Source organism: Sphaerodactylus townsendi, linkage group LG13 (genome assembly GCF_021028975.2).
Source record: "Sphaerodactylus townsendi isolate TG3544 linkage group LG13, MPM_Stown_v2.3, whole genome shotgun sequence".
NCBI classification, from domain to species: domain Eukaryota; kingdom Metazoa; phylum Chordata; class Lepidosauria; order Squamata; family Sphaerodactylidae; genus Sphaerodactylus; species Sphaerodactylus townsendi.
The window spans coordinates 33,145,328-33,170,692 of NC_059437.1; the positions used below are offsets into that span (position 1 = coordinate 33,145,328).

The 25,365-nt window shown below is 47.5% G+C and overlaps 2 protein-coding genes across 5 annotated transcripts; both read right to left on the minus strand.

The window, feature by feature from the left end:
* Positions 1-12,994: 12,994 nt before the first annotated feature.
* On the minus strand, positions 12,995-15,397 carry LOC125443150 (thymosin beta-15A homolog). Of its 3 annotated transcripts, none has more exons than XM_048515103.1 (3): positions 15,245-15,397; positions 14,488-14,622; positions 12,995-13,451 (listed from the first exon to the last, which is right to left on the minus strand). In XM_048515103.1, the coding sequence occupies exons 2-3, from the start codon at positions 14,585-14,587 to the stop codon at positions 13,414-13,416; spliced, it is 138 nt and encodes a 45-aa protein (XP_048371060.1). In that variant the 5' UTR covers positions 14,588-14,622; positions 15,245-15,397; the 3' UTR covers positions 12,995-13,413. The 3 variants fall into 3 exon arrangements, with proteins under 3 accessions (XP_048371060.1, XP_048371059.1, XP_048371061.1); XM_048515102.1 differs by lacking the exon at positions 15,245-15,397 and adding an exon at positions 15,131-15,154; XM_048515104.1 differs by lacking the exon at positions 15,245-15,397 and adding an exon at positions 14,968-15,092.
* A 4,110-nt stretch (positions 15,398-19,507) lies between these two features.
* Positions 19,508-23,461, minus strand: SLC25A53 (solute carrier family 25 member 53). Of its 2 annotated transcripts, none has more exons than XM_048514545.1 (2): positions 23,357-23,461; positions 19,508-22,276 (listed from the first exon to the last, which is right to left on the minus strand). In XM_048514545.1, exon 2 carries the CDS (start codon positions 22,250-22,252, stop codon positions 21,356-21,358), a length of 897 nt encoding a protein of 298 aa, XP_048370502.1. In that variant the 5' UTR covers positions 22,253-22,276; positions 23,357-23,461; the 3' UTR covers positions 19,508-21,355. The 2 variants fall into 2 exon arrangements, with proteins under 2 accessions (XP_048370502.1, XP_048370501.1); XM_048514544.1 differs by having other exon boundaries at positions 19,508-22,296.
* Between the last annotated feature and the right edge of the window lie 1,904 nt (positions 23,462-25,365).

Here is a 25,365-nt window from a genome sequence, read left to right on the forward strand (position 1 = left end):
GTTTGTGGGACAAACTGGCTGTTGGCCAGTGGTTTGCAGTCGATTCGATGTACCTGGAGAGAGAGAGAGGAGCAACTCCCGTGCAAAGCTGTGGCAAATAAAGTTTTCGTTCTGAGTAGGCCAGAAAGTCACATTTTAGAGCGAGCCAGTTTTAGAGAACCCAGCCACTACTCGTGTCCATGAATATGAAGCTCAAATTGGGTTTCTGGCTATTCCAAATAAGTGCAATGCAGGTAGAACATACTCCTATGTCTTGGTATGAGTGGTAGCCAAATCTCTGGCAAGGAACATAGCAGCACTTCTCTGCTGAGTGGCTTGCTGGCCAGAGTCTTGGGGGCCTTTGTAGGAGAATGTGGGATCCCAGAAGACAGGTAAAAAGCAGCCCCTGGTGCACTTTTAACCTAAGGAGGGAGGGCCAAGGTAGGAGGAACCTAATTGCATATGGTGTGCTATTGTCTCCTGCAAGGCAGTTTGAGAAGTGAGAGCAAAGATATCATAGGAAGGGCCAGCCAAAAACTCCCTTCCCTTTGCCAGGAAGTTTGGACTGTGCAAACATAACACACAGCTGAATGCTGCTGCCATGCGATAGAAAGGCAATAAATACCACTGGCACATACAGCTGAGGATGGTGCCCTGAGGAGAGGGAGAGAAAACAGGCATGATCCAATGTGGGGCTCCCAGCCAGGCATCTGGCACAGAGCAGAGCCCAGACATCATTTTTTCCGGGCCTAGCACAAACTTGTAATGTGATCCTCTCCTACACATGCAATCTCATGAGTCATGAAAGAAAAAATGCCTGTTTTGCTTCTGGAATGACAAACCATCGCGTGGTAAGCGCTTGCTGTCAGGTTTCCTATTAAGGTATGCAGTTTTCCCCCAGGGCCCTGCTCAGGAATCTCAACTTGGGAGAGGGGTGCTAAGTGAATTTATAAGACCTGCTTGCAAAAGGGGGAAGATGGCACTATAGAGAAAGCCTGATAAGTGGCCTGATATATCTGGGTGGGAACTCCTCATCAGAGCCGGCTCTGGTGAGGGGGGGGGGTGCTACCTTGGGCACAGGAAGAGAGGGTGCAGTGGTGCAGCAGCGGCAGCAGGAGCCATCGGTCAGAAGGATGAGGAGCCCCTCCTCTGGCGACCTGTGCAACTGGGAAGAAGCATGATGAGGCAGAGGCTGCATGTGCTCGGCACATGGCCTACACATTGAGTTGAGCTCAACTGGGCAGCCGAATCTCGATTCTCATGGCCTCAGTCAGGCCTTGGTGTACCCAGTGCATTGCAATCCCCATTGCCTCCCTCTTCTTCAGCAGGGTCCAACTGCTGACTGACTGGGTCAGTGTGTAGCCATCTTGTTAGATCATGAACTGGAGATGGGGAGAAAGACAATCTTGGTGCCTAGAGGGGGAAGGGAAAAAGAGGTGATCCTGCTGTAAATGGGGGGGGGGGGAGAGAAGAAGAAGCAATCCTATGCTCTGTCTCACCAGAAGATTTTAGGAGATTTGGAATTAATCCACCACTTCTTTCTGGACCTTCTTTGTAGTGTAATGTTCTGCAGTGGTCCTAGTGCCTAGTTAGTTCTCCCATCCCCCTTTACAATTAAGTGCCGCCTTCATCAAAAACATCTTTCTGTGCACTATTAAACATGGACCTTTGATAAAATAGCATTTATAGTGCATCAGATGCCAGGTTGGCCCAGCGTTGCTTAACAAGAGGTAGACCAGTCCTAGATGCGGCTGCTATTCTAATATATGATCTGCAAAGCTTCCAAAACTGCTAATAAAAAATAAAACCTTCTTTTTTAAGTTATCAGAGAATTGGGACTATTTTCAGTAACGGAAAGACGCTACTTTCACTTCTGCTGGACAATTACGTACCACTAAGATCTTTCTGTGAGACATAGCAGCAGTGGCGTAGGAGGTTAAGAGCTCATGTATCTAATCTGGAGGAACCGGGTTTGATTCCCCGCTCTGCCGCCTGAGCTGTGAAGGCTTATCTGGGGAATTCAGATTAGCCTGTGCACTCCCACACACGCCAGCTGGGTGACCTTGGGCTAGTCACAGCTTCTCGGAGCTCTCTCAGCCCCACCCACCTCACAGGGTGTTTGTTGTGAGGGGGGAAGGGCAAGGAGATTGTAAGCCCCTTTGAGTCTCCTGCAGGAGAGAAAGGGGGATATAAATCCAAACTCTTCTTCTTCTTCCTTGATTGAATCAGTTCATCTCATGTTGGGTCTGCCTCTTTTCCTGTTGCCTTCCACTTTTCCTAGCATTATTATCTTTTCGAGAGAGTCTTGTCTTCTCACAATGTGACCAAAATACAATAGCCTCATCTCGGTCATTTTAGCTTCTAGGGAGCATTCAGACTGGGTTTGACCTGTGTGCATTATGGGCAAAGTCACTCCCAACTTATGGCAACCCTATGAATTGATGACCTCCAAAAACATTTGGGTCTTGTAAATGGAGGACTGTGGCATCCTTGATGGCGTCAGTCAGTCTCATGTTTGCCGACTGCCTTCCACTATTCCTAACATTATTAGTTTGTCTGGTGAGAGGGTATTTCAGAAGTAAACTTGTCCAAAGATCTCACCTGTGAGAGTTTTATCACAGGTTTGCCATGGTGTCTGAGCAAGGTAGGGCAGGTTAGGGCTAAGATGAGATGTGGTTTATTCATGCACATTGATATCTGCCTCAGGCACCCCAGCCACAAACCAGATGTTTTGGACATTCTTGCGTGAGAATGAGAAGGGGTGGGTTATTCAGGCCAGATCTGTAGAAGACATTTTCTTTCACCCTTCATACCTTCAGCAGAATGACGAAACCAGATCATTTTTGTAAGATGGGATGTGTTTTCTCCACACTATTCCTTATTCAACATACAGTTTAACCAATATGTAAGGCGCCTGTAGGAATCAAATTGTTTTTCCATTAGCTTTGTGCTAAAACTGAAGTTGTTTGTTTTAATCACCAGTCTAGAGGTGAAACACCTTGTCATTCTTTATCAGTGTAGTACTTTTAAAGTACTTGTCCTTCCTGCAAGGAGCTCAAGTTGGCATCTTTCAGTCTTCCCTTCTCCATTTTATCCTGAGAAGGAGGTTAGGCTGAGAATATGAGGCTGGCTCAAGGTTACTCAGCAAGCTTGCATAGCAGAGTAGTGAGCTGAACCTGGGACTTCCAGATTCAAGACCAGTTCCAGATCCAAGACCAGCGTGGGCGACACTATTCTAGAAGACAATGAAGAAATGTAAAAAAGCTGTCAACATGCCATTTTTATTGACATAAGAAATAAATCGCCATCTGAGTTTTACAAAAAAATTCTGGGATACTGTTTTTATAATTAATTTTGTTGTTGTTGGTTTTAATGTTCTATAATTGTTATTATGCTTTTATTGTTGTATGCCACCCTGAGCCCTTCAGGGGAGGGTGTCTAATAAATATAAAATATAAAATAAAAGCAGCGGTGGAGTAGTGGTTAAGAGCAGGTGTACTCTAATCTGGAGGAACCGAGTTTGATTCCCCGCTCTGCTTCTTGAGCTGCGGAGGCTTATCTGGGGAATTCAGATTAGCCTGTGCACTCCAACACATGCCAGCTGGGTGACCTTGGGCTAGTCACAGTTCTTCTGAGCTCTCTCAGCCCCACCTACCTCACAGGGTGTTATAGGAGAGAAAGGGGGGATATCAGGGGCGTACCTAGGCAAACTGCTGCCCGGGGACAAAACCTGAGTTTGGTGCCCCCCCCGCCCGGCGTATGGACGGCCACCCTCCCCCACCATGACCAAACAATGATTTTTGTACCAGCTCACAAAACACCTCCCACTCCCATTAAAACATACATGGCTCTCTCCCCACCAACTCTTTTCCTAATTTCCTAATCACAACAACCCTATGAGGTAGGTTGTTAGCCTGAGAAACAACTCCAAGCCAGTGCAAGTGGGTATTAAGCATGTAAATCTCTCACAAATCACCCCCAGCAGAACATTTACCAAACAAATGTCAGCATCATCTCTCACAAAACACCTCCACTGAAATCCACCCCCAAACAGCATCACTTTCAATGGTGTTTAAACTAGGGAGCTCAGATTCTTCTTTTAAATCTACCTTAAAGGGAGAATCTGGGGTCCCTGATTAAACTAAATTGAAAGTGATGCTTTGTTTGGGGGCAGAGGCTCCCCCACCCTGAAACAGCATCACTTTTGGGGGTTGGAGATTCCAGAATGAAACAAATAGCAGATTCGGCTGGAATCTGGGCAAATTTAGGCACGATGGGACAAAAATTGTCCGATTATGTCCCTACCAAATATGAACAGATGCATGAATGCACAAGGTATTTGGGCTTTTAGGGGTATTTTTTGTGATGTTTTGGCCTGCAGGGAGCACATTTTTAAAGTTAGTGGCACCATGGTTTCAGGGCATCATCCAGAGACTGCCCTGATGATACCACCTGAGTTTGGCAATGTTTGGTTCAGGGGCAGCAAAGTTCTGGACGCCCAAATGGAATGCCCCCATACCCCATTGTTTTCCAATGGGAGCCTAACCTGAGATAGGGCTACCCATTTGAGGGACCATAACTTTAGTCCTCCTGAACCTAACTTCACCAAGCAGGTGGCATCATAAGAATAGTTAACAGATGATACCCTGAAATTTTGGTGTCACTAGCTTTAAAAATACATCCCTTCCACGCACCCCAAGAAATTTGCCCAAGATTTCTTGTTTTGCAGTGACTTTTGTGCATTGTAGCTAATGAGGGAATTTCTGGGGGGCAGGCTGCACATTTTTTTTTGAAGATAGAGGCGCAGACTTTCAGAGTTGGCTCCAGGAAGCCCTCCTGGTAATAGCATCCGGGCTTGGAGAGCTTGGCTTCTGAGGGTCCAATTTTATGAGCCCCCAAAAGGCTTATTTTGTTTCCACCCTCCTGCACTTGCAGCCTGCTGGCTGAGTTCTCTCAAGAACTTCTCAGCGCCCCCACCCACCCCCAAAAGCAAAGCTCTCACCAAGCTTGGATGCTATTACTCAAGACCTCTTGGAGCCACCTTGAAAGTCTGGTGCCTCTATCTTCTACCAAAATGTGTGTGGTCAGTGCTTGCACACTCAGGAATTCCCCAGAATCTGCCAGGCTCCTTCCAGCAAGTTCTGTGGTGGGAAACATTATTTTTCCCACCATAGACTTCAGCAGACTTTCTATTTATGCCCAGCTGGTGCTGTGGTAGAGGGGTTTCAATGGGAGAACCATGTGGTAGGGGTCTTGTTCTGGTGGGGGGCACTTATTTCCTGCAGGGCTGCTGGTGTGAGTCTCCTGAAAGGAACCAGCCAACTTTGCTAAGGTGTGCTTGTGATGGGCGAATGCTGCCGGGCATCGGGTTCTGCTTCAGCACAGTGCCCACGGCATTTTCCTCTTCCACACGCATTTTATGGTGGCTGGTTCGCTGGGAGACTTACACCAGCAGCCCAGGAAATGCCCCCAGCCAGAGCAGGATCCCTACCACGGGTGCCTCCCTGTGTTGAAGCCTCAACCACTGAAACCATCTGGAGCATAACAGAAAACCCCGTGAAGAATCCACCACAGAACTTGCTGAAGAGCCTAACAGATTCTGAGGAATCTCTGAGTGTGTAAGCGCTAACCACACATTTTTGAAGATAGAGGTGCCAGACTTTTCCAAGGTGGTTCCAAGAGGCAGCAATAATAACATCCAAGCTTGGTGAGCTTTGCTGGAAGTGGGGGGGGGGGGGGGGGGTGAGAGAGTTCTGAGAGAACTCAGCCCACAGGCTTTAATGTGCAGGAGCGGGGAAACAAAATAAGCTTGCTGAAAGCCCATAAAATTGAACCCCCAGAAGCAAAGGTCTCCAAGCTCTGAATGCTGATACCAAGGAGACCCTCCTGGAGCCACCCTGAAGAATCTGGTGCAATCTCTATCTTCAAAAATGTGCAACCTGCCTACACACTCAGAAATTCCCCATGTGGCTGCAATGGAACAAAGTCACTACAAAGCTAGAATCTTGAGCAAATTTCTTGAGGTGCCTGGAAGGAATCAACCATTTAAAGCTAGTGGCATAAAATTTCGGGGTATTATCTGATTAACAATTCTTATGATGCCACCCAAGTTAGGACTGAAGTTAGGTCTTCAGGGGGACCAAAGCTATGGTCCCTCAAATGGGTAGCCCCCATCTCAGGTTAGCTCCCATTGAAAACAATGGGGATGGGGCACCCCCTTTGGGGGTCCATAACTTTGCTTCCCCTGAACCAAACATCACCAAATTTGCGTGGTATCATCAGGACAGTCTCTGGATGGTACCCTGAAATTTTGGTGCCACTAGCCTTAAAATTGTGCCCGCTGCAGGCCGGAACATGAAAAAACACTTAAAAACTTTAAAAACACACAAACGACCCTGAAATGTTGGCGCCCCCCCCCCACGTGACCAAATGGGGGCGCCCGGGGACAGAGGGTACCCCCTGTCCCTAGGCAGGAACGCCACTGGGGGATATAAATCCAACTATTCTTTTTCTTCTTCTAAAAATAAATAAAAGAACGTTAAGAGAGCTCTGCTGGATCAAACCAGTGGCCTATCTAGTCCAGCATCCTGTCTCACACAGTGACCAAACATTTTCTCTGGAGGTCCAACAACAGGACTGAGAATAAAGACTACAAATCTATTTCCTTTATTTGCATAGTGGACTCCCTTCCTTAGAGGAATTTGCCACTATTTGCCCCATCAGAATGAATTCTCTACCACAATTCCATCCTGCTGGGATATTGACAGCTTGAGCTTGCAAGAGATCTTGTTTTAGAAGAACCCAGCCTTCACTTGCTCCCCTCCCTCCCAGCATTCTTAACATGGAATGACTCTCGTCATACTTCTGGGGTGATTTCCTAACATCTGACATATGTCTGGCTATGGCAAGCCTTGCTCTTCAAAACCAAAGGAATTCTAGGAGGAATTAATAGATCATAGATGGATAAGGTAATGCAAAAGTGTAATTATTCATTAACAATTCACAGAAGTTACCACAATATTGTTTAAAAGAGTTGTTGATTATCTACGGATATATAGGGGGAGAATAGGTATATAATGTGGGGGTGTCGTTTTTTAACTTTGGCTCACTTCCACAAAATGTAGATCTGGCCCTGCTCTATCTCTCTCCCCACCCCCATCCACCAATCCTCCTTTTTATCAACTCAGGAAATTCAGGTAATCAAAGATTCACAGTTCCTGGCTTCCAGGCCTTTCTATTCTTCTAACTCCAGCCCAGTCCGGACCTGCAGGCTCTGTTTGTTCCTGCCTCAGGGAGCGGCCTCTATTCTCCTGACCTTGTACAAGGGAGGGGAAGTCACTCAGTGCATTAAGAATACGACCGATTTCTTGGCTGAAATACACACCTGAAAAGCAAATACTGTTTTGGTGCCACAACCAATGCCAAGGCTGTGGTGCAGAAACTCCCAGTTGGGAGTTTCCCAGCACTTCCCAGACTTTCCAAACTAACCACTTCCCTCCTCTTAGCAAAAAAACAAAAATCTGCCAGATTTGTAACTATTGTGGAGATAGTAGTTGAGCAAGTGTTGTTGGCTAGTGTCCCTGGCATGCCTAATGACCAGTGACACACCTCTCTCTGATCTCAAAGTCTGGCACCATGTCACATACCTTTTTATTTAAAAAAACCTGTTTGTTTTTCTCAGATCTTGAAAGTCTGTGTGCTGCTCAGCATAACGTCTGTGTATGTGGGTGTCTCAGCTAGTCCTTTTATCAAAGCATGATGGTTGATCACAACCAACCATGCCTCCCCATTGTTTCCCAGAAGGGATTCCTCACTATCCAACACTCCTTCTTGCTGTCTTAATTTACATTGCTTTTAATCTCTGCTCAGCATGTTTGGTGTGCCAGATGCCTGCACTTCGTGGTGGAATGGGCTACTACAAGCACCCCTTGAAGAAGGTTTTATGGGGATGGTAATTTGTCTGCAACTCTCCCAGCTTTGTCTAGAAATTTGCGGATCTGCAAGCCATGCCTGGGCTGTGTGCCTCTGGCCCTTTGGATCAGCTGCTCATGAAAAACACAATTCACATGCTAGAAAGGAAGATTTGAAAGTCACAGTATGCCTCCATCTTATTCCAGCCACCAGCTGCTCCAAGAAATACCCCTAGCAGACCACATTTGCTTCACAAATATACACCTCTAGTAAGAGAACAGTGAACAGGCACTCCCTTGAGGAACCCAGGATGAAGAATGTGCTCTGCTATTTTGTGGCAGGTTTATATTTGTCATGGAGGACTTCTGGAATCTGCAGAATGTGCAAAATGCCAATTATTGCTGCTTCAGAGAGCCCTGCGTGCTGCTGAGCTGATACAATTAGTCGGCAACCAAAAGGATCCATCCACTTTCCCCAGAATAAGAAAACGGGTGAAGAGTTCTCAGAGGGGAAGGATGCTTAGGCAGGCCTGCACACCCAGGATAGCCTTGCCATATCTGCCTGCTGCAGAGAGAGACCTGCCAAGGAAAGCCCGAGGGTGGGGCTAAAACCTTTATTCAAAAGACAGGTTTGGTCCCTGATATTTTTGGTTAAAAGTTCTGGGGAGAGGCTTGTATGAAAAACCTGGGAGAGCCGCAACCAGGCTCAAATTCTTTCTGCACAGTTGCTTCCCGGGTTCTGCTTTTGTCATGGGATTATTACATTTTCTTGGTTGTCAAACTGTCAGAGGTTGACGGATGAGCGTCAAGAGGCAGCTATGGGCATAATTTTGGATGAACACCTTCTCCAGCCCTTCCTCTCTACTCAAACACATCTTGTAATTTTCTTTCTGTTTTATTGTCACAAGAGTTGGAAATGCTGTGAGCAACTGGGAGAAAAATGGATGAAAGATTAATTGCATCTGCACACATCCGGTGGAACTATACATTCATTTCTCTTTCTTGCCTTACATTCAGAAAGCTGTTCTTCAAGCTAGGAATAGGTGGGTTTAATGGGAATGAGTGGAAAGGGGAAATCATGCTTTCTTATCCTCTGTGATCTGGACAGTTCAAATCTCACACCAGCTATGATTTCATTGAGTGGCTAAGGCAAGTCATTCTTCTTGCAGCTTCTCCGTCCTTATCTATGTTATTTGATTAACGGCACTGGTCAGCCTTGCTGGATTGTTGTAGAGACGACCTGAGGAAACTACTATGGACTAAGCTATACAAATGATAATTGCTGTTAAACTTCCCAACTTCCATTCTCCACTATAGAAGAAGAGGGAGCTTCCAAAATTGGAAGCAAAATTATTGACCTCTCTGTGCAGAGTTCTTTCTGCAGAACCTTGTAGAGACCAGGGTTCAGAAGCACCCAGTGAAAAGCCCTGGACAGAGGGAAGACAGGCCAAGACAAGCAGCGGGAGGACTGACCCGATGGACAATGGCAGATCAGGCAAAGGCTAACTATTGTAGTCCCCCTTTGAGAGCAGAGAGTTTGCATTTCTGGCAGCCTGTGTGTTCTCCGCTGCATTTAATAATATCTCCAGTTCCAACAAGCCTTGAAGAATCTGGCAGTTCCCCTCCTGAAGGAGTTCACACTCTGGTGTTGTTTTCTCATCTCCTCTTGAAGGCTGGTGGCAACTTGCACAAATGGACAGAGGCCATCCACAGGAAGGTCAAGTTCTGCTTTCAACTGTCAATTTACTAAGGGTCCGCTTGTCTTGTGTATCCGAAATAATTCTTTCCCTCTGGCGGGGAGGGACCTTTCTGATGGGGATTTCCAGGCCTGCTTCTGGGAAGGAGGCTGGAAGTCAGATCTTTACATAGGGCCTTGCCTGAAGTTGCTCATGCGCTGTCTGTGAAATGGGAGGAATGAGGAGCTGGAATTGGGACACAGTGAAGCTGTTTCCCCAAAGAAGAGGGTTTTCCAGCTATGAGCCCTAAAGAAACATTCAATTCAATTTCATTGGACACCTGGCTAAGTTTTTGCATTACTTGATGGGTGGCTATAAACCAGGCAACTTGTGGAATCAAGGTTTCTCCTGCTTAAGTCCACATCAACCTTACCTTCAAACTCAAACAGTTCCCTAATAACCAGGAAGTCCACATCAACCTTGCCTTCAAACTCAAACAGTTCCCTAATAACCAGGAAGTGGTCTAACCAGACCAGATGAGATACAGAAGTCACTAGGTGGCTGTTCTTTCAACAATAACTGCAGGACAGAAGTCCTTAGCATTGCTCATTTCTACTATATGCAGAAATATAATGAGGTGTGAGTGCAACAGCCCTCCATATGTTTGCTGCAACTGGAGCTTCAGAGAGTTTTGTGCACCAGCTTTGCCCTGCAGAGATGATGCATCCTAGGCAGAGCCTTTGCGTGGTCTTGTATGCACTGAAGCCTCGGCAAACTTTCTGGTTAGTAGAGGAAAAGGCCTGTTCTGTCATGTCCCTGCTGCTCTTATCCTCTGCCCAACTCCGCCGTGAGCTCGAGGAATTGCTTCCTCATGAGGGCAGATGAGGAATCCATGCTCTCCAGTTTCCTGCCTTCAACCCAGGTAGGGCCTACAGAGCCCAGCTGGAAGGTTTGTTCTATTATGGGGCCTTGCTCACTTTTCTGAGACTCACCTAGAAGGCGAACACAGCGTGACAGGCTTGGACATGACCCAGCTTGTCTCCCACTACCCCCACCTAAGGAAACATCATGTTATCTGTAAAATCTAGGATAGTTTTGGGAAAGTCCAGGACACAGATCTTTTAACCAGCCCTTCTTCCTTCCTCCTTGGTGGGCCTGCAAAGACTAAAGGAATGCACCATCTAGCATCTAATTCATGCACTTACCATGGGTACAGAGCATCAGTGCCCACCATGCTACACTACCCAGCATTTTGGAAAAAGGTTGGGCTCACCTCCACCAATCCTGCTGAGTTGGAGAAGTAGGGTTGCCTTCCCCTATTATTTTAAATGCGTTTAGAAGTGCCCATAGATTCAAAAGCTTATGAAAAGCGATAAGAGAGTAATGCTGGGGCATTTCTCCCCACAAAGGAGAGCAAACCCATACTAGGGCTGCTGTCAGATGTTCTAATTTACTTACATAATGGTCACGGGAAGTTTTATGACAAGTCATGGCTTTTGCTCTCCCACTTCCTTCAGGTTCTTCCTCTTTCGTAAGCTTTTTGGTGTCTCTGGAGAGCCTCCCTTAGCAATGCCGGTTTGCAGAGAAGCACAACTTGTCTAATCTCCTACTTATCACTGTAGAAGAGTGACAGGGAAGATCCTGGCACGCTTATACACTGATGTCCATTACCTCCCTCTGCAAGCAGCAGAAGCTCATAATGCTGAGCATAGGAGAGACGACATCTCCACCTTGGCCCTCCTGTGCAGTCCATGCTCTACCCTGCTCTCCAAGCGCCATTTCTACAAGATCACAGGGCCACTTCTGACGCATGCTTTTCCTATGCAGATAACCTGTGTGCAGAAAGGAAAGCCGCAGACACTATCACTTTGGCATTTACTCAACCACTACACGAAGACACGTCACGTGTGGAGCAGCTGCGGCTTTTTTTTTTAAACCTCTCACTTCCTACTTGTTTAGGATCAGTCAGCCCAAAGCCTACTATAACTGGGCCATTGCCCAGATGAACTACAGCCTCTGCCAACTCTTATCTTCTAACATATTGCCCCTGCCCCCCTTTCTTAGCCCAGAGGTGTAGTGGTTTTTTGGTTGCAATCTTTCACTTCCTCCATTTGTTGCCTATATTTCTGGGATGCAGTTTCTTGCAGCTGGGTTGTGCATTCTGGGAGATGGCACAGTAAGCACTTAAAAAGGTAAGAGGCAGGCACTCCACCTAGAGCACCATCAGTCAATAATTAAAGCGATAAGCCTGTTCCCATAAGCCTGTTCTGATAGGCACCCAAAGAATGCTATTAGGCAAGAGCTTCAGCCACAGCAAGCAGCAGCTTTAACTTATGAAGCTGATTCACACATGCATGTCAATCACATACTTGTCACTCACTGAACATGCTAATTGTCTGCACTTGAACAAGCTGGATCAGTCTGGGAGCTATTGAACACATACAAGTTTGCACTTGTTTCTTCTGTCACCGTGTGATGAATACTGAAGTCATCTTTAGATTTATGTGAGGAAGATCATTGGCTCCACCTTACCCCATTGCAGTGGTTTCCTTCCACCCCACTGCAGCTCGATGACCCCAAACGACAAGTAAAGTTTGGAGCTTGGCAAAACAGAGCCCTGGAGGGGCCCCTTCGGTTAGTGACAGAGCTCTGCTGTACAGAACTTAATGGTGGGTTTGGTTGGATGACCTGGCCAGATTTGTTTTAGATGTCAGTTATAGTTTCTGCACTAACTATACACAAGATAGACAGGCCAGAGATCTGACAATCAGTATGGCAAGTCACCCTAGCACAGGAGCAAGAGATCCAATGATCTCCCCCTACTTGCTTATTAACAAAGTGGTCAACATTGAACACTTTGGGAAGAGAAGAGTATTCCAGTTAAATATCCACTTTCAAGTAACTTCAAGCACAGAGGTCAGATCAAGCCACCCACAGAACTTCCATCAATGGGAATTTTAAAACAAACCCTGAACTCAGCACTTCCACCCATATGCGCTTGGTGAATCAACTGAGACCAGTTTTGAGCAAGTAAGCAGCAGGAATTGTCTGGAAAAAACCAACCAACCGAGAGTCCCAAGTGCTGGAAAGCAAGCAAGAGGTTGTCAAGTCGCAAAAGCCCTAGATTCTCCAAGCCATCCCATCGTACATGGTAAAAGACCCTCTCTTGAATTTAGCTCATGGATCCCACAACCCTCGTTCTCTTCCCATAGGCTGCCCCAGCTGAGAGATGAACAATGGAACCCTCAGAGAGTTACACTCCTGTAAGTCAGCAGACTTGGAAGGGCAGCATGCAACTCTGAACTGAACTGCTAATCTTTCCTTGGCAAAACTGAACCTCCCTGTGCTGGGAGCTCAAGTAATTCAGAAACCAACAGCAGAAGTTCTGAAAGGCTTCAGTGGTTTCCAGAAAGACAACCAGGAAATTGCTTTTTTTAATTTTTCTAATCAGTTTTAATTTTTCAGGAAGACAAATCAAACAGAGCTGCAGAAACAATTAGTGAGCAAATACAGTGGACATGTCTCAGCCCCTGAAACTGCCCCAATTGAGCAAGATGGGGCAGGAAGGATTGGGGTCTGAGCCACATGATCCCTAGATCCCCTCTTCTGTGTCGTTTATTCTCCCCTCACCAATACAGGCGGCAGCATCATCCCCCGAAGGAGGCCATGGCCGTGCAGGGGAGGAGCAGTCTGGTGTTGACAAGGCTGCACAGGAATCCAAAGCAGTGGAGGTGGGAGGGTTGCAATGGGAGCTGCAGCATTTAATACAATATACATTGTGGTAAAAAAAAATTAATGCAAACGAGAGTAAAGAAGAGAGAATGGGCACTGCATATCAAGGGCCATCTCTACGATGTCTTCCCACATTCCTTCTCCTGTTCAATAGCTGGAAGAAAGGGAAAAAAAGAGGAACTGTTAGTTGCAAAAGTAGATTCACGTTGTGGCCTGAAATGCCTCTCTGAGAGTTGCACAGAAATGCAACCCCCCCTTTCCAAAGCATTTCATCAGCAGTGAAGTACAAGAGGCTGGAGGTTTGTCAAGGCAACTGCAGGCAATATCCTGAAGCCGCTGGCCAAGCTCAGTGCTTCTGGGCACTGGACTCAGGAAATCAGCTAGCAGGGCCGGACCGAGGGCTCCCATCTTGTGCTCAGCCATCCATTTCTCCTGCAAAAACAACTCTGATCCCCACCTCACACACTCGTCTTATAGCTACCCCAGAAGAATCACCACTCTCAGGAAGATCCTTCAAACAGCCAGTGAGGAAGACCGAGCTCCTTGTTGCACTTAGAAACTCATGCAGGGACAGTGGAAGATCAGTGGCAGCTCTTGAGACATGCTCCAGGCAGCCCTGCAGCGGGACTCCAAGAAGCTGAGACATGTCTGAACTCTTCGTGACTGCCAGATTCCTTTAACGTGAAGTAGGCGACAGCAAGAGCCTCCAGCATCAGCCCCACTCAACCAGGACTGGGAATATCAGAAAGAAACTTCTTCATGAGCCCAAATGGGGGCAAGACGGGTGGACCTTCAAACCAGGCCTTCTACCCTAGGAGAGCCAACCTTGCCAAACTGGTCACTTGCTGAACCAGACCTGGGTGTCAATTAGCCCCTTTCCACTAGGTTTCTCTATCCTTCATTAACACTGCATGGCTGCCTATCAAGTTCCATCTGCTTTGGGATCCAAGGGGAGCCCGGATAAAGGAAAGGGATTGGCAGATAGCCTGAGACTCCAACTTTTACAAACTACCACCCCACAGGCATGGCTGCCTGCCATTTTCCCCGTGCACACGCCCATTTTCCCCATGCTACTTGGGTGGTGGAGACACCTATGCAGCAGACTCCTCTTCCTGCCTCACGGTCAAGGAAAGTGGGGTGGGGGTGGGATCCTATCTCTACAAAGACCTTCTCTCCCCACAGACACTCACTTTCCTTGGACGGAAGGGTGTTCTTCTCTTCCGTGTTGGTTTTTTTCAGCTTCTTTTTGTCAAACTTCTCCACTTCAGACAGATCGGGTTTGTCGCACATTTTGACCACAGGAAGACAAGCTGACGCCTCAGGTACTGCAAAAAAGGTCAGCGTCAACGAGGGCAGCAGGTCGGAAGAGAGCCCAAGGGACAGCCCCCTCCCCTCCCGTGCATGATCCACAGAAGACCCCTAGACTGCCAGCCAGGGTGAGGCCGTGCAAGGACAGAAAGGGGACCCCGTGAAGATGGAATGGAACCCGTTTTCGAGAAAGGGGCTTGGGGTTAAGAACAGCGGAAACCCCTCCAAGCTTCCTCTTTTTTTTAAAAAAAAGGGGGGGCAAGGTGCAAAAATATCCTTTGCTCGCAGTGGGGAATCAGAAATCAGCCCCCTTGGGTTAATGCAAAGCACTTCATCGCCTGCAAAACCAAGGAGACACACACCGTCAATCCCGCATCCGCCCCCGCCCGTGATCCGACAACGCGAGCCTTCCAGCGGCCATGCAGCCTCCCTGCCCCGCCACGCCCGCCAAGACAAAGGCGGGACGAGGACCCACGCGTCCCACAACAGCCCCTGTCCGCAGGAGGCGCGCCCCTCAGGACACACCAATGCAAGCGGGGGGGATACCGATGAGCAAAATGTCCCTGCGCCACAGACTCTTCCCCATTCCCACGAGCTCGGGGCACCGCCCACCAGCAGCCACCCCCCCTCCCCCCCTACCTGCAAGTACGCCTTCCGATACGCTCAAGATTACTCCCGCTTTCTAACGCCAGCGTGTCTGGCATAGCCTTTTATATGCCGCGGCAGAGCGCTAGGCACTCCGGGAAATGTAGTCCGCTTGCCTCGTCAGCCTGCAGCCACCTCGCCAGAGGAAACTACGCGCCCCAGGAGGCTGCGGCGGAGGGCGCGCGCGGCTCCAGGGCGCGGCCCTGTTGGGCTGCGTGGGCGAGGCGGCAACAGGCGACAGACAGCCAGTGGGTTGGGGACCCGTTGTGCTGGCCCGTCTCAGGGTCCCGCCTGTCGCCATCTACCAGGGACAGCCCCGACCCTGGTCCTTCCTTACTCAGTGGCTACGTCTGCCTTTTGCAAATGCGAGATGCGCAAGTTGCTGCTCTTCCCCCCCCCCCCCCCCCCCTGCAGAAGTTCAGTTTATGGGTTCGTGCATGGCTGCTTTTCGTCTGCTGCCCACGTGTAGGAAAGTGCGCGTGCATCAGCCGCAAGGCAGCATGCGTGCTCAGTCTCTGCTGTTTCACATGCTGCAGTTGCGGAAATAACCTGAAGTCTTGCTAGCGTGTAGAACAATTCTGGTTCTCTGTGTGTGTGTGTTTAACCATTGCACTCCAGTAGCAGGCGACCTAGTCCTGGGCTTGGGAGAATTCGCTCTTTACTGCCGCGGTGTTAAGGGGCTTAGTGCCCAGAATACCCCTCCAGCAGCCCTGGAAAGTGGAATCCTTCGGACGGTAGTCTTAGGGATCGTCCCGGACGAGAAAATCCGGCTTTTACCCAGTCCCGTCCCGGACCGGACCTCCCAGCTCGAGCCTTGTGGTGCATACAGACAGAAACACACTCCCTGCCCGTGTGAATGGCGGGGGAGGTGTGCATGTCTGGGCAGTCCTGTACGCACTTCCTTATCAATTAGTAAGTCGGGCTGATCGACTGTTTCTTAATGATATCTCAGTTCCCCTATTCCGGCTTGGTAGAGCAGGCCGATTTGGAAAAGGAGCACGTTGGTCCCACTTGTGAAAGGTACAAAACGCTGTCACTAGCTGGGGTGGGTTCGTGACCACGTGCTTCCGCTACTGACGAGTGACAACTCGAAGACTTTTGACCCGAGCGTCACCTTGGAACCAGAGCAGCCCCTGCAAAGGGGCCGGCAAGGGACCAGGCTTTCCTAGCACAAGACTGCAATTCAGTTTGCGCTTCTATCCCGAGTTGTAGAAACAGGGGGCTCGTAGGAGCGCTAAACTAAAGCGCGAGGGGAGTGACTAAGCTCCTTGGGGAGAAGCTTCCGCGTGGCAGGAGCGGAGCAGGGCGTAGTGATGGCGGTGTTAAGGGCTCCTCGTGCAAAGAATGTTTTCCATTGCAATATTCGCCCACAGAGTTCACAGTCAATGGCGGGTTTCACTTTTGAACCTATTTGTTTTGGGCTGCGTATAACTCCCCCCTGCAACAGAACGAGGGGATTGTGATGACTATAAGATTGCAAGGCCTGTGTATTGCTTGCGTGCTCCCCGTGTGTTGTGTGCTGTGCGGTAACGAGCCCCACCTTTTCGTAGGTGAGAGGAACTGGAGACGGCTTGCCCTGCGCCATAACACCGGTCGTCCCTGAAGCCCCACGTTCTTGCTCTGTGCCGCCCTCAATGCTTTGTGCGCCCTCTGGCGGTGATACGCTGGCTTATTTCCCTCCTGAAGCTTTTGCCTGGAATGTCTTTGGTCCTTTTTAATCGGCGGGATTCCAAAGACCTACCAGACCGGTTTACAGCATAATAAAATAGGCAAACATCCCCCAAAGCAACACCAAAGCCACGAGGCATTCCAAGGAAGGAGAGAGAAGTCAAGTCGTTTCCACTACTGCTGCAGCAACGGAAGCATCACAGTGAGTCATCCCTTTCCTCTTTTGGATGCCTGCATTTTATTCAGATTAACTACAGTTATACTAATCAATTTATTGTTGAAGGCTTTCAGGCTGGACTCAGCTGGTTGTTGTGGGCTTTCTGGGCTGTGTGGCCGTGGTCTGGTAGATCTTGTTCCTAACATTTTGCCTGCATCTGTGGCTGGCATCTTCAGAGATGGATCACAGAGAGAAGTGTGTTACTGTGTCACTGGACAGAGTGTGTAACACACTTCTCTCTGTGATACACCTCTGAAGATGCCAGCCACAGATGCAGGCGAAATATTTGGAACAAAATTCAGTGGTGGGATTCAAATAATTTAACAACCGGTTCCGGTGGTGGGATTTAAATAATTTAACAACTGTTTTTTTACAGGCACCATTTTAAAAACCGGTTCCGCCGATGTGGCGCGGACCTGCTGAATCCCATCACTGAACAAGATCTACCAGACCACCCAGCCTGGAAAACCCAGCACAACCAGTCCTACTAATCAAATAGCCAAATTGGCTAAATTGCAGCTCCCTGCAGCTTCATATGCTTATGGACTTCATCCTTAACTGTGGCTTCTCCAGTTCTATCTCCCTAAACTGGGAAATAATTCTACTGCTCCCCCCAACCTTTTCCTTGAAACTGCCTCCCAGAACATCTGCTGGTGTTGCAGCAGGTGCCGTGTTTATCCTGATCCACTCTTTCCTCCTGTCTTGTTTTCTTGTTTCAAAATGTGCAATGTAAACTCCTCCAGACAGGGAAGTGCCCTCTGCTCAGAAAAAATGTTATGTACTTTGGTAATGTTGTTGGGATACACATATCAACTTTTTTTTTTGCAGTCAAGTCACAGCTGACTTATGGCAACTCCATAGAGTTTCAAGGCCAGAATTTTGGAGGTGGTTTGCCATTGCTTGCCTCCGCATTGTGCCCCTGCTGTTCCTTGAAGGTCTCCCATCAAAATATTAGCCAGGATCATGGGTGAGGGCGAGCGTGGTCCAAGATCACCCAGCAAGCTTTCATGGCACAAATGGGGATTTGAACCTGGATTTCCCAGATCATAATCCAACACCTTAAGCACTACACTATGCTGGCTCTCAATATCAACCACAAGAGGCTATAATTGACTCATCAAACTTTGATTCATAATTTATTCCTGCATGCCATCCATTACAAGAGTAACTCTAGCAATTGTGCAACTAATTTTACTTGCCTTACAAATCAATAAATTAGGCACAGTCATCAGTTCCTTGAAAGACCTAAGTTAAGTAATCAATTTATCAAGTAATCCATATGTGCATGTAGCAGCTCTTCAATGGGTAATCTGCTTCCTGAGCTCATTTAATCAGTCTATACCTCATGAAGTACAGCAGGCACATTCTATGCCACGGACCACACCAGTTTTTGTCTAGTCATAATCTGAGCTGTGCTACTCTCCAGTCATTTGCTCTCCTCCCCCTTGATTAAGAACCCTATGGATTTCAGGAAGGGAACCCACAGGACTGCCTTGGTTGGTCCATCCTCCCTCACAGGATACAGGCCACTTTGGGAGAACCTGGGGAAGGCCTAGGAGTGTACTGTGGAGCCCTGTAGCTCCTCCCTGCCAATCCCAGTTCTTTGCCTATTCCCAGTTCCATAGGAGTGACTTCTGAGCTCATGGCTTTACATGGCAACCTGAGGTATATGCTGCAGCTGTAAGGTAGAGTTGGGCAGTGGGTGTGTGAGATGTTCTTGTATTTACAACTCCAAGACAAGGTGATCCTGCAACCCAGAGCTCATTAAACTTTTATCAGTACTTCCCAGGACAGAAGGAGCAAATGGTCTGCAGTATATGTGTCAAGGGGGAAGGGGGTTCCTCCATTTCTTCCTGACTATATCCAAGTGGGGTGTCCCCTTCCCTCTAGAAGCATTAAGTGTTACACTCTGGAGGAAAAACCAAACATTGGAATCATACTGAATCATAGCCCCTCTGAGATCAGTATTGTCTGGTGGACTGGAAGTAGATCTCTAGAATCTCAGGCTGAGGTCTTTAATATCATCTAGTACGGGGGTCTGCAACCTGTGGTTCTCCAGATGTTCATGAGCTACAATTCCCATCAGCTCCTGCCAGCATGGCCATGCAGTTGGCCATGCTGGCAGGGGCTGATGGGAATTGTAGTCCATGAACATCTGGAGAGCCACAGGTTGCAGACCTCTGATCTAGTACCTGGTATTTTTAAATCTCTTTGTGAGGGATTGAGCTGGGATGTTCTGCATTCCAAGCAGATGCTCCAGCACTTCTGTCAAAGCTGACCTTGCCTTGGTGAAGCGGCATAACAGAGTTTGCTCAAGTCTGGTTCCAGTAACTCACTGAATAACACATAACAGAAAGCAAAAGAAGGCTTTATTGAAGGCATTATCATATATAACAAAACTGACCAACTATCTTGCTTACTGGAATCCAAACATAGTGCAGTTGATTCTTAAGGCAAAGAGTTTCCAGAGCGTAATACAAATAATGTATTGGCAGCAAGGAAGGAAAGGTCAAAGGGATTCTTCTCTCTAGCGATACTTACAGAAAATTGCTGACCATACCCTCCTGCCCTCCTCAACCAGTCATAATTCTATGATCTTTCCAGATTAAGAGTGACTTTTCCTTTTCATACTAAATCCTCAACTGAATTGTGTGAGCTAATTAACAGGCCTGAGAAGATATCCTTGATAAGTAGCTGTATGGAGGTGCACAGAGTCAAGAAACAGTGAACAAATATGGAAAATCCCATTAAAATGGCTTCTCTCTTGACAACAGCCCCTCAAGCCTGTTTGATGATGGAGCTTTACAGTGATACCATGCTTGGCCTCTAAAGTTGCTACCATTCAGCCAAAGTAGCCCCCTCTAAATTATATGAAAGCTCTCTTGTTCCTCTGCCCCTGTTTTTTCCCTGTATATGTGAATTGTCTCTTGAACAGGGGAACAAACCTTAGTAGATGGTTAGGCAGGTGGTTGCAGGTCTAATTTGCACCCCAGCAACTGTGCTGGCTACCCTGCCTTCTTCAAACAGTCCTTCTCAGCTGCAGAGGCTGCTGACTTACATTTCTGGGAAGCACTTGTGCTGACACCCTAAAAAGCTGACTGGCACTTGCTTAATTAAAAATAAAAGATATGAACAGTTGAATGGAAATTGTGGTCTTGGGTGCATTATCTTCCTTCATCTTGGTTCCTATATGGTGCTTGCACTGTTGACCAAGGGTCCATCCTTTCGCTCCCAGCGTGGTCCCAGAATGGGCTTCACTTCCGGTAACGAGTTTCCATGATCCCCTGTTTTAATTTAGGCTCAAAATCAAGCAATCCTTTTGGGAACAGGACTACAGAACTTTCCAAGTTGAGAGTGGGAACAGGACAGCAAACTACAAAGCCCCAGGGGGAGCAATAGGTTTTCTCTTCCAAATGGAAACTTCTTATAGGTTTAGCCCCAGTCACAGCAGGAGAAGAACAGTTCGTCGTGCAATGGGTGTGATTATAGAAAATTTGATAAAAACTCTCAAGGGAGAGTTGCACTTGGCTTTCCCAGAAGTAAACAAGGGTGCAGGATAGACTCATGTCAAGCTGACATTGCTCAGGATTTGTAGACTGTAAGTCATTTAGGGGTGGCCAACCTATGTTGCCCCAGATGTACCTAGACTACAATTCCCATCAGCCCCCACCAGCATGGCCAATTGTAGTCCATGAACATCTGGGGCACCACAGGTTGGCCACTCCTAGATGGACCACCAGATGTGTCAGTCTGCTGTATCGTTTTATCTGTTCTGCATTCTCCCATATGTATATAATTCTTCCTTATTTTCTTTATTTTTTCCCGGAGAGTAATTGCATCCAATTTCTCTCCTTACTCTTGTTTCCCTCAAATAAAACTAGAACATATTGTTCAGGAAAATCTGCATCGTTAACATATTGCTTGGGCGAAAAGGGACTAGGTTTTATGTAGCCAGCACTTCAGCAAGTTAGATTGCATGTTAGGCTGTGTGTTTGTGAGATGGAGAGAGGTCAGAACGGGCTTCCCAGGTACTGCCAAAGATTTCCATGTGACTGGTGTTGGCAGCTACCCTGTGTGTGTGTGCGTATGGAGAGTGCTAATCTACCAATTGCAAGCGATAGTCAAATGGGCTGCAGTGTAAGTGGGGGAGTACTCCATCCCTGCCTTTCCTGAAGAGCCACTCTCCAGATTTTGTTCTACTGACCATGTGGTTCTTGAACCTAGACTGTGCTCTGCTGGAGGAAGTCATAGATGGCTGTAGTAAGACCCCATGTTAGGCAGGACCTGAGAATAAGGAGGGACCCACCTCTGTAAAGCAATGCCACGCTCCTCCCATGGTTTCCCCAAACAGCCGTCACTGCAGCCTGGAAGTGGAGTATCTCTTGTTTCCCCACCTGAGACTGCACATTAGCAATAAGAACACTGAGAGGATACAGAAAAAGGCAAATCAACGTGCCATTTACACTGCCGGAAATCAGGGCAGGGAGCCAACGGGGCAAGCCTCTTTCAGAGAGGCTGTCTTGGAGGGGATCCTTCAAGGAGAAATACAGAGAGCTCCCCAGGCCATTACGAACCAGGATGAGACCCAGGCCACGGTAGTAGCCTAGTACCAGCGTCTCCCTTGGAGCATAGGAGTGAAACTCCTGCAGGATACTATGGGTTGCTGGAAACCTCTTGTTCTTCCGTCCATCCTGAAGAACGTTTTGGATCCTCTCAAAGGGACACAGCACCAAGGCTTCCAAAATGCCAGAGACGAGTCCTGCTGTGTACCGGTCTCCCAGTGAGTGAGGCCTAGAAGACCTGCAGGAGAGAATGTGAAGGCAGCTTTCATAAGTGCCAAACATCAGCGTGCCCTGCACCGTCCGGGAAAGGAGAGGGGGGAAGACTCCCCGGTAGAATCTGTGGAGGCCCTCCTGGCTCAGCTGGCGAACAGCCTCCTGGATGGAAAAGGCATGGAGCTGCTGGCGGAAGATGGTCTTGTAGATTGGGAAGGTGGCGAGCGTGGCAAGGAAGCCAGAGGCAGCTCCCATGTTGTAACTGTGGGAGCCCCAACTTGGTTTGTCCCTTCTCTGCTCCCCCTTTCCAGTGCTCCCAGAAGTCCCCACTTCCTTCGGCATCACAAGTCCTTTTCCTTGGGGTCACTAGCCAAAAGAAGGGAAGCCTGTAAGAGGATTCAGGAGACCAGTTACTGATTACCTTACTCTGTGTCTGGAGATAACTGGTGGAGTAGCCTTAAACAACACGAGTAAGATAATTACCACCTGGATCTGGTGGACCACATTAGGAAAGGAAAGAGAAGAAGAGTTCGGATTTATACCTCAGCTTTCTCTCCTGTAAGGATACTCAACGGGCTCACAAACTCCTGTCCCTTCTTCCCACAACAGATGGGGCTGAGAGAGTTCTGAGGGAACTGTGGCTAGCCCAAGCAGAAACAAAGGAGTGCAGAAACAGATGAGAGACCACTGCTCAGGTGGAGGAGTGGGGAATCAAATCTGGTTCTCCAGTTTAAGAGTCCACCTGTTCTTAACCACTGCACCATGCTAGCTTTCCAAGCAGCGTGAGACAGAGAAATACTCCTGCTTGCAAACCAAGGCCCCTGGAATGGCTGCCACAGCCCCCTCTCTGACAGTCCTACAACACGCTAGATGGGATATCTCTGGATATCCAGTTGGACAGAGGCAAGAGAGATCATGCATTCAGGGTTCTTCTATCTTGAAGTGGAAGGTTCTTATTTTTTTGGTCTTCTGTTTCCAGCATTGCACAAGCAGAACAGAAACTAGCTAGCTGCATAATGTACTCACTGAAATCATTAAAGCATCCAAACATAGGTTGAATATGAAGCACCCTGAAAAATCCTACTTCCCTGTTGATTTTTGTTAACAGCTAGCCTGGAGAATTCATAAGCTTGCAATCTGTTGTTTTGTGGTCTGAATAAAAGGTACCGCATGGCTTCTGTTATGGACGAACACGGCTACCTCCTTTTGGGCGAGGGGAAAGAGCAAGATGATGCACTCTGCAACCTTGTGCCAGGCAGCCGCTCCCTTCGCTTCAAGCAAACCTGGCAACCCATCTTTGGACACATTAGCTAGCCTCTGGCTCTATGAAACCAACCGTGGGCAATAAGGCACAGTCTGGATGTATGTATGTATGGGGGGGGGGAGTCCCCTACTCCCCTTTGGAATGACAAAGAAAAGGGGGCTGGAGGCAAAAGCAGAACTCACCTTCTGTTGACTCTTCTGCAGCCAGTTCTCTTCTTCCCCCTCCCCCTCATTCAGTTTCTCCTCATCTCATGTTCTTTGCAGTATTACTCTCAGAGCTGCCGGATGTCTTCTGTGCTGTTGTCTCCACCCCAAGAAGCTTCCGGTGGCTGCTCAGGAGTAACAGTTCCCACGAGGCTCTTTCTTACAATCAGAAGCAGAGGATGCCTTAGTGAGCGCATGAGTGATGCGAGGGAAACCCAGCTGCGGCATCCCAGGCACAAAGACGTCCTCCTCCTGCTCCCTTTCCCTGAACGTCTTGGCATTATGCAAATTAAAACTTGAAAATTTCACTTAGCTCCGGAACACCCTCAGGTTTATAATAATACTCCTGGCTGGGTGTGCGTTGGTTGAGAGCCTCCGGAAAATTCATGCCCTTTGCTGAGGGGGGAAAAAAGCCATTGACCTACCATGCAGGGTTCAGCTCAAAGCTCCACTGTCCTTCCACAAACTGTGAGCTTCTTTATGCTAGCCCAGGGGTCTTCAAACTATGGCCCTCCAGATGTTCATAGACTACAATTACCATGAGCCCTACCTTAATTCTGGGCCAAGGCTGCCGCAGGGCTGGATGGGAATTGTAGTCCAATTTCAAATACCTGGAGGGCCATAGTTTTGAAAATCTCTGGGCCAGCTCTATACTAATGAGAACACTGCTGACTTCCTCTGCTCTTCCTGCAGAGTCTCACTATCAGCAGCATAGAAATTAGGTGTTTTAATCAGTGGGAAGCAGCAGGCAGATTGTCAAGCCAAGCCCCAGCGCACTCCTGGCATTCTGGGAAAAGAACAACAGTGGACCTGATTGGGAAAGTCAAGGATGTTGCGTTGACTCCGCCAAGAACCCAGTGTTGCTTTGGACAGTTCTACGGTATGTTTCCACTTTGCCCATACTTGGATGGCGAAAACAAAATTGTACCACAGGGCTTCAGCTTAATGTTGACAAAATAAGCTCCCAACTGGAGTGCAGTTTCAAAAGACTTTCTCACTTATACGTTTCTTTACAATTTAAATGAAAATGCACAAAAGTTTACAAATATGTTACAAACCAGCCATCTATACAAGAATAAACTAGCCAGAAATCTAGACTCAATGCCGACCTTGAAATGAAACTTCAAGGCTCATTCTGTAAAAAAATGGTAACCAAAAAGGCAAATGAATAGAAAAGTCCACGAGGAAACCCCAGCCACAAAAAATTTATACTTACAAATTGAATGATACTAAGAAACACAGATTGTTACAATGAGATAATCTACAAAACAGTATATATAAATGTGTAGCTCAAAACCAATAATGTAGAATAAACTAAAAAAAAAGCATTACAAATTATATATAAATATATATAAAGAATACCAAAAGGGACTGTGCCCTGCTAGCTTAAACTCATGCTTCTCGCAAAGTCCTTGAAGAAATAAGATTACTAGGCTAATACAGTTGACCAGGAGGGTGTATAGCCAGGTGCAATAATCTCCTCAATACAAAAACAAAGAGGGAACAAAACAACTGGTACTGATAAGGTTTTTTTTAAAAAAATTGCTTGCCAGAGTCTAGGGAGACTTTGTTTACTCCTAATGCTCACACCAATACAGCTAGGATTGTTTCTTCTTTTGAGTTTACTGAGCTAATTTCAGGTATTAAAAACATTATTCTTAGGTATTGGCCACTTCTCCAAGATCTCCCTGGTTGTTCCCTTTGTTAACATTTAGAAGAACCCAAAATTTGGAAGATATTCTGATCCACTCTGACTCTGTCACCTTCATAGTTTCTTTCTCTTTCGTTTGAACACACTTCATCCTGACTCCAGTCATAATCAGCTAATTGTCTTTCAACTGTTTTTGTAAGGAGGAAATTATCGCCCCTGGCTTTACACCCTCCTTGTCAACTGCATTAGCCTAGTATTTGGATTTCAGGCTGGAAGAGCCCAGTCCCTTTTAATATCTTTTATATGGTATCCTATATATAAAATCTGTAATATATAT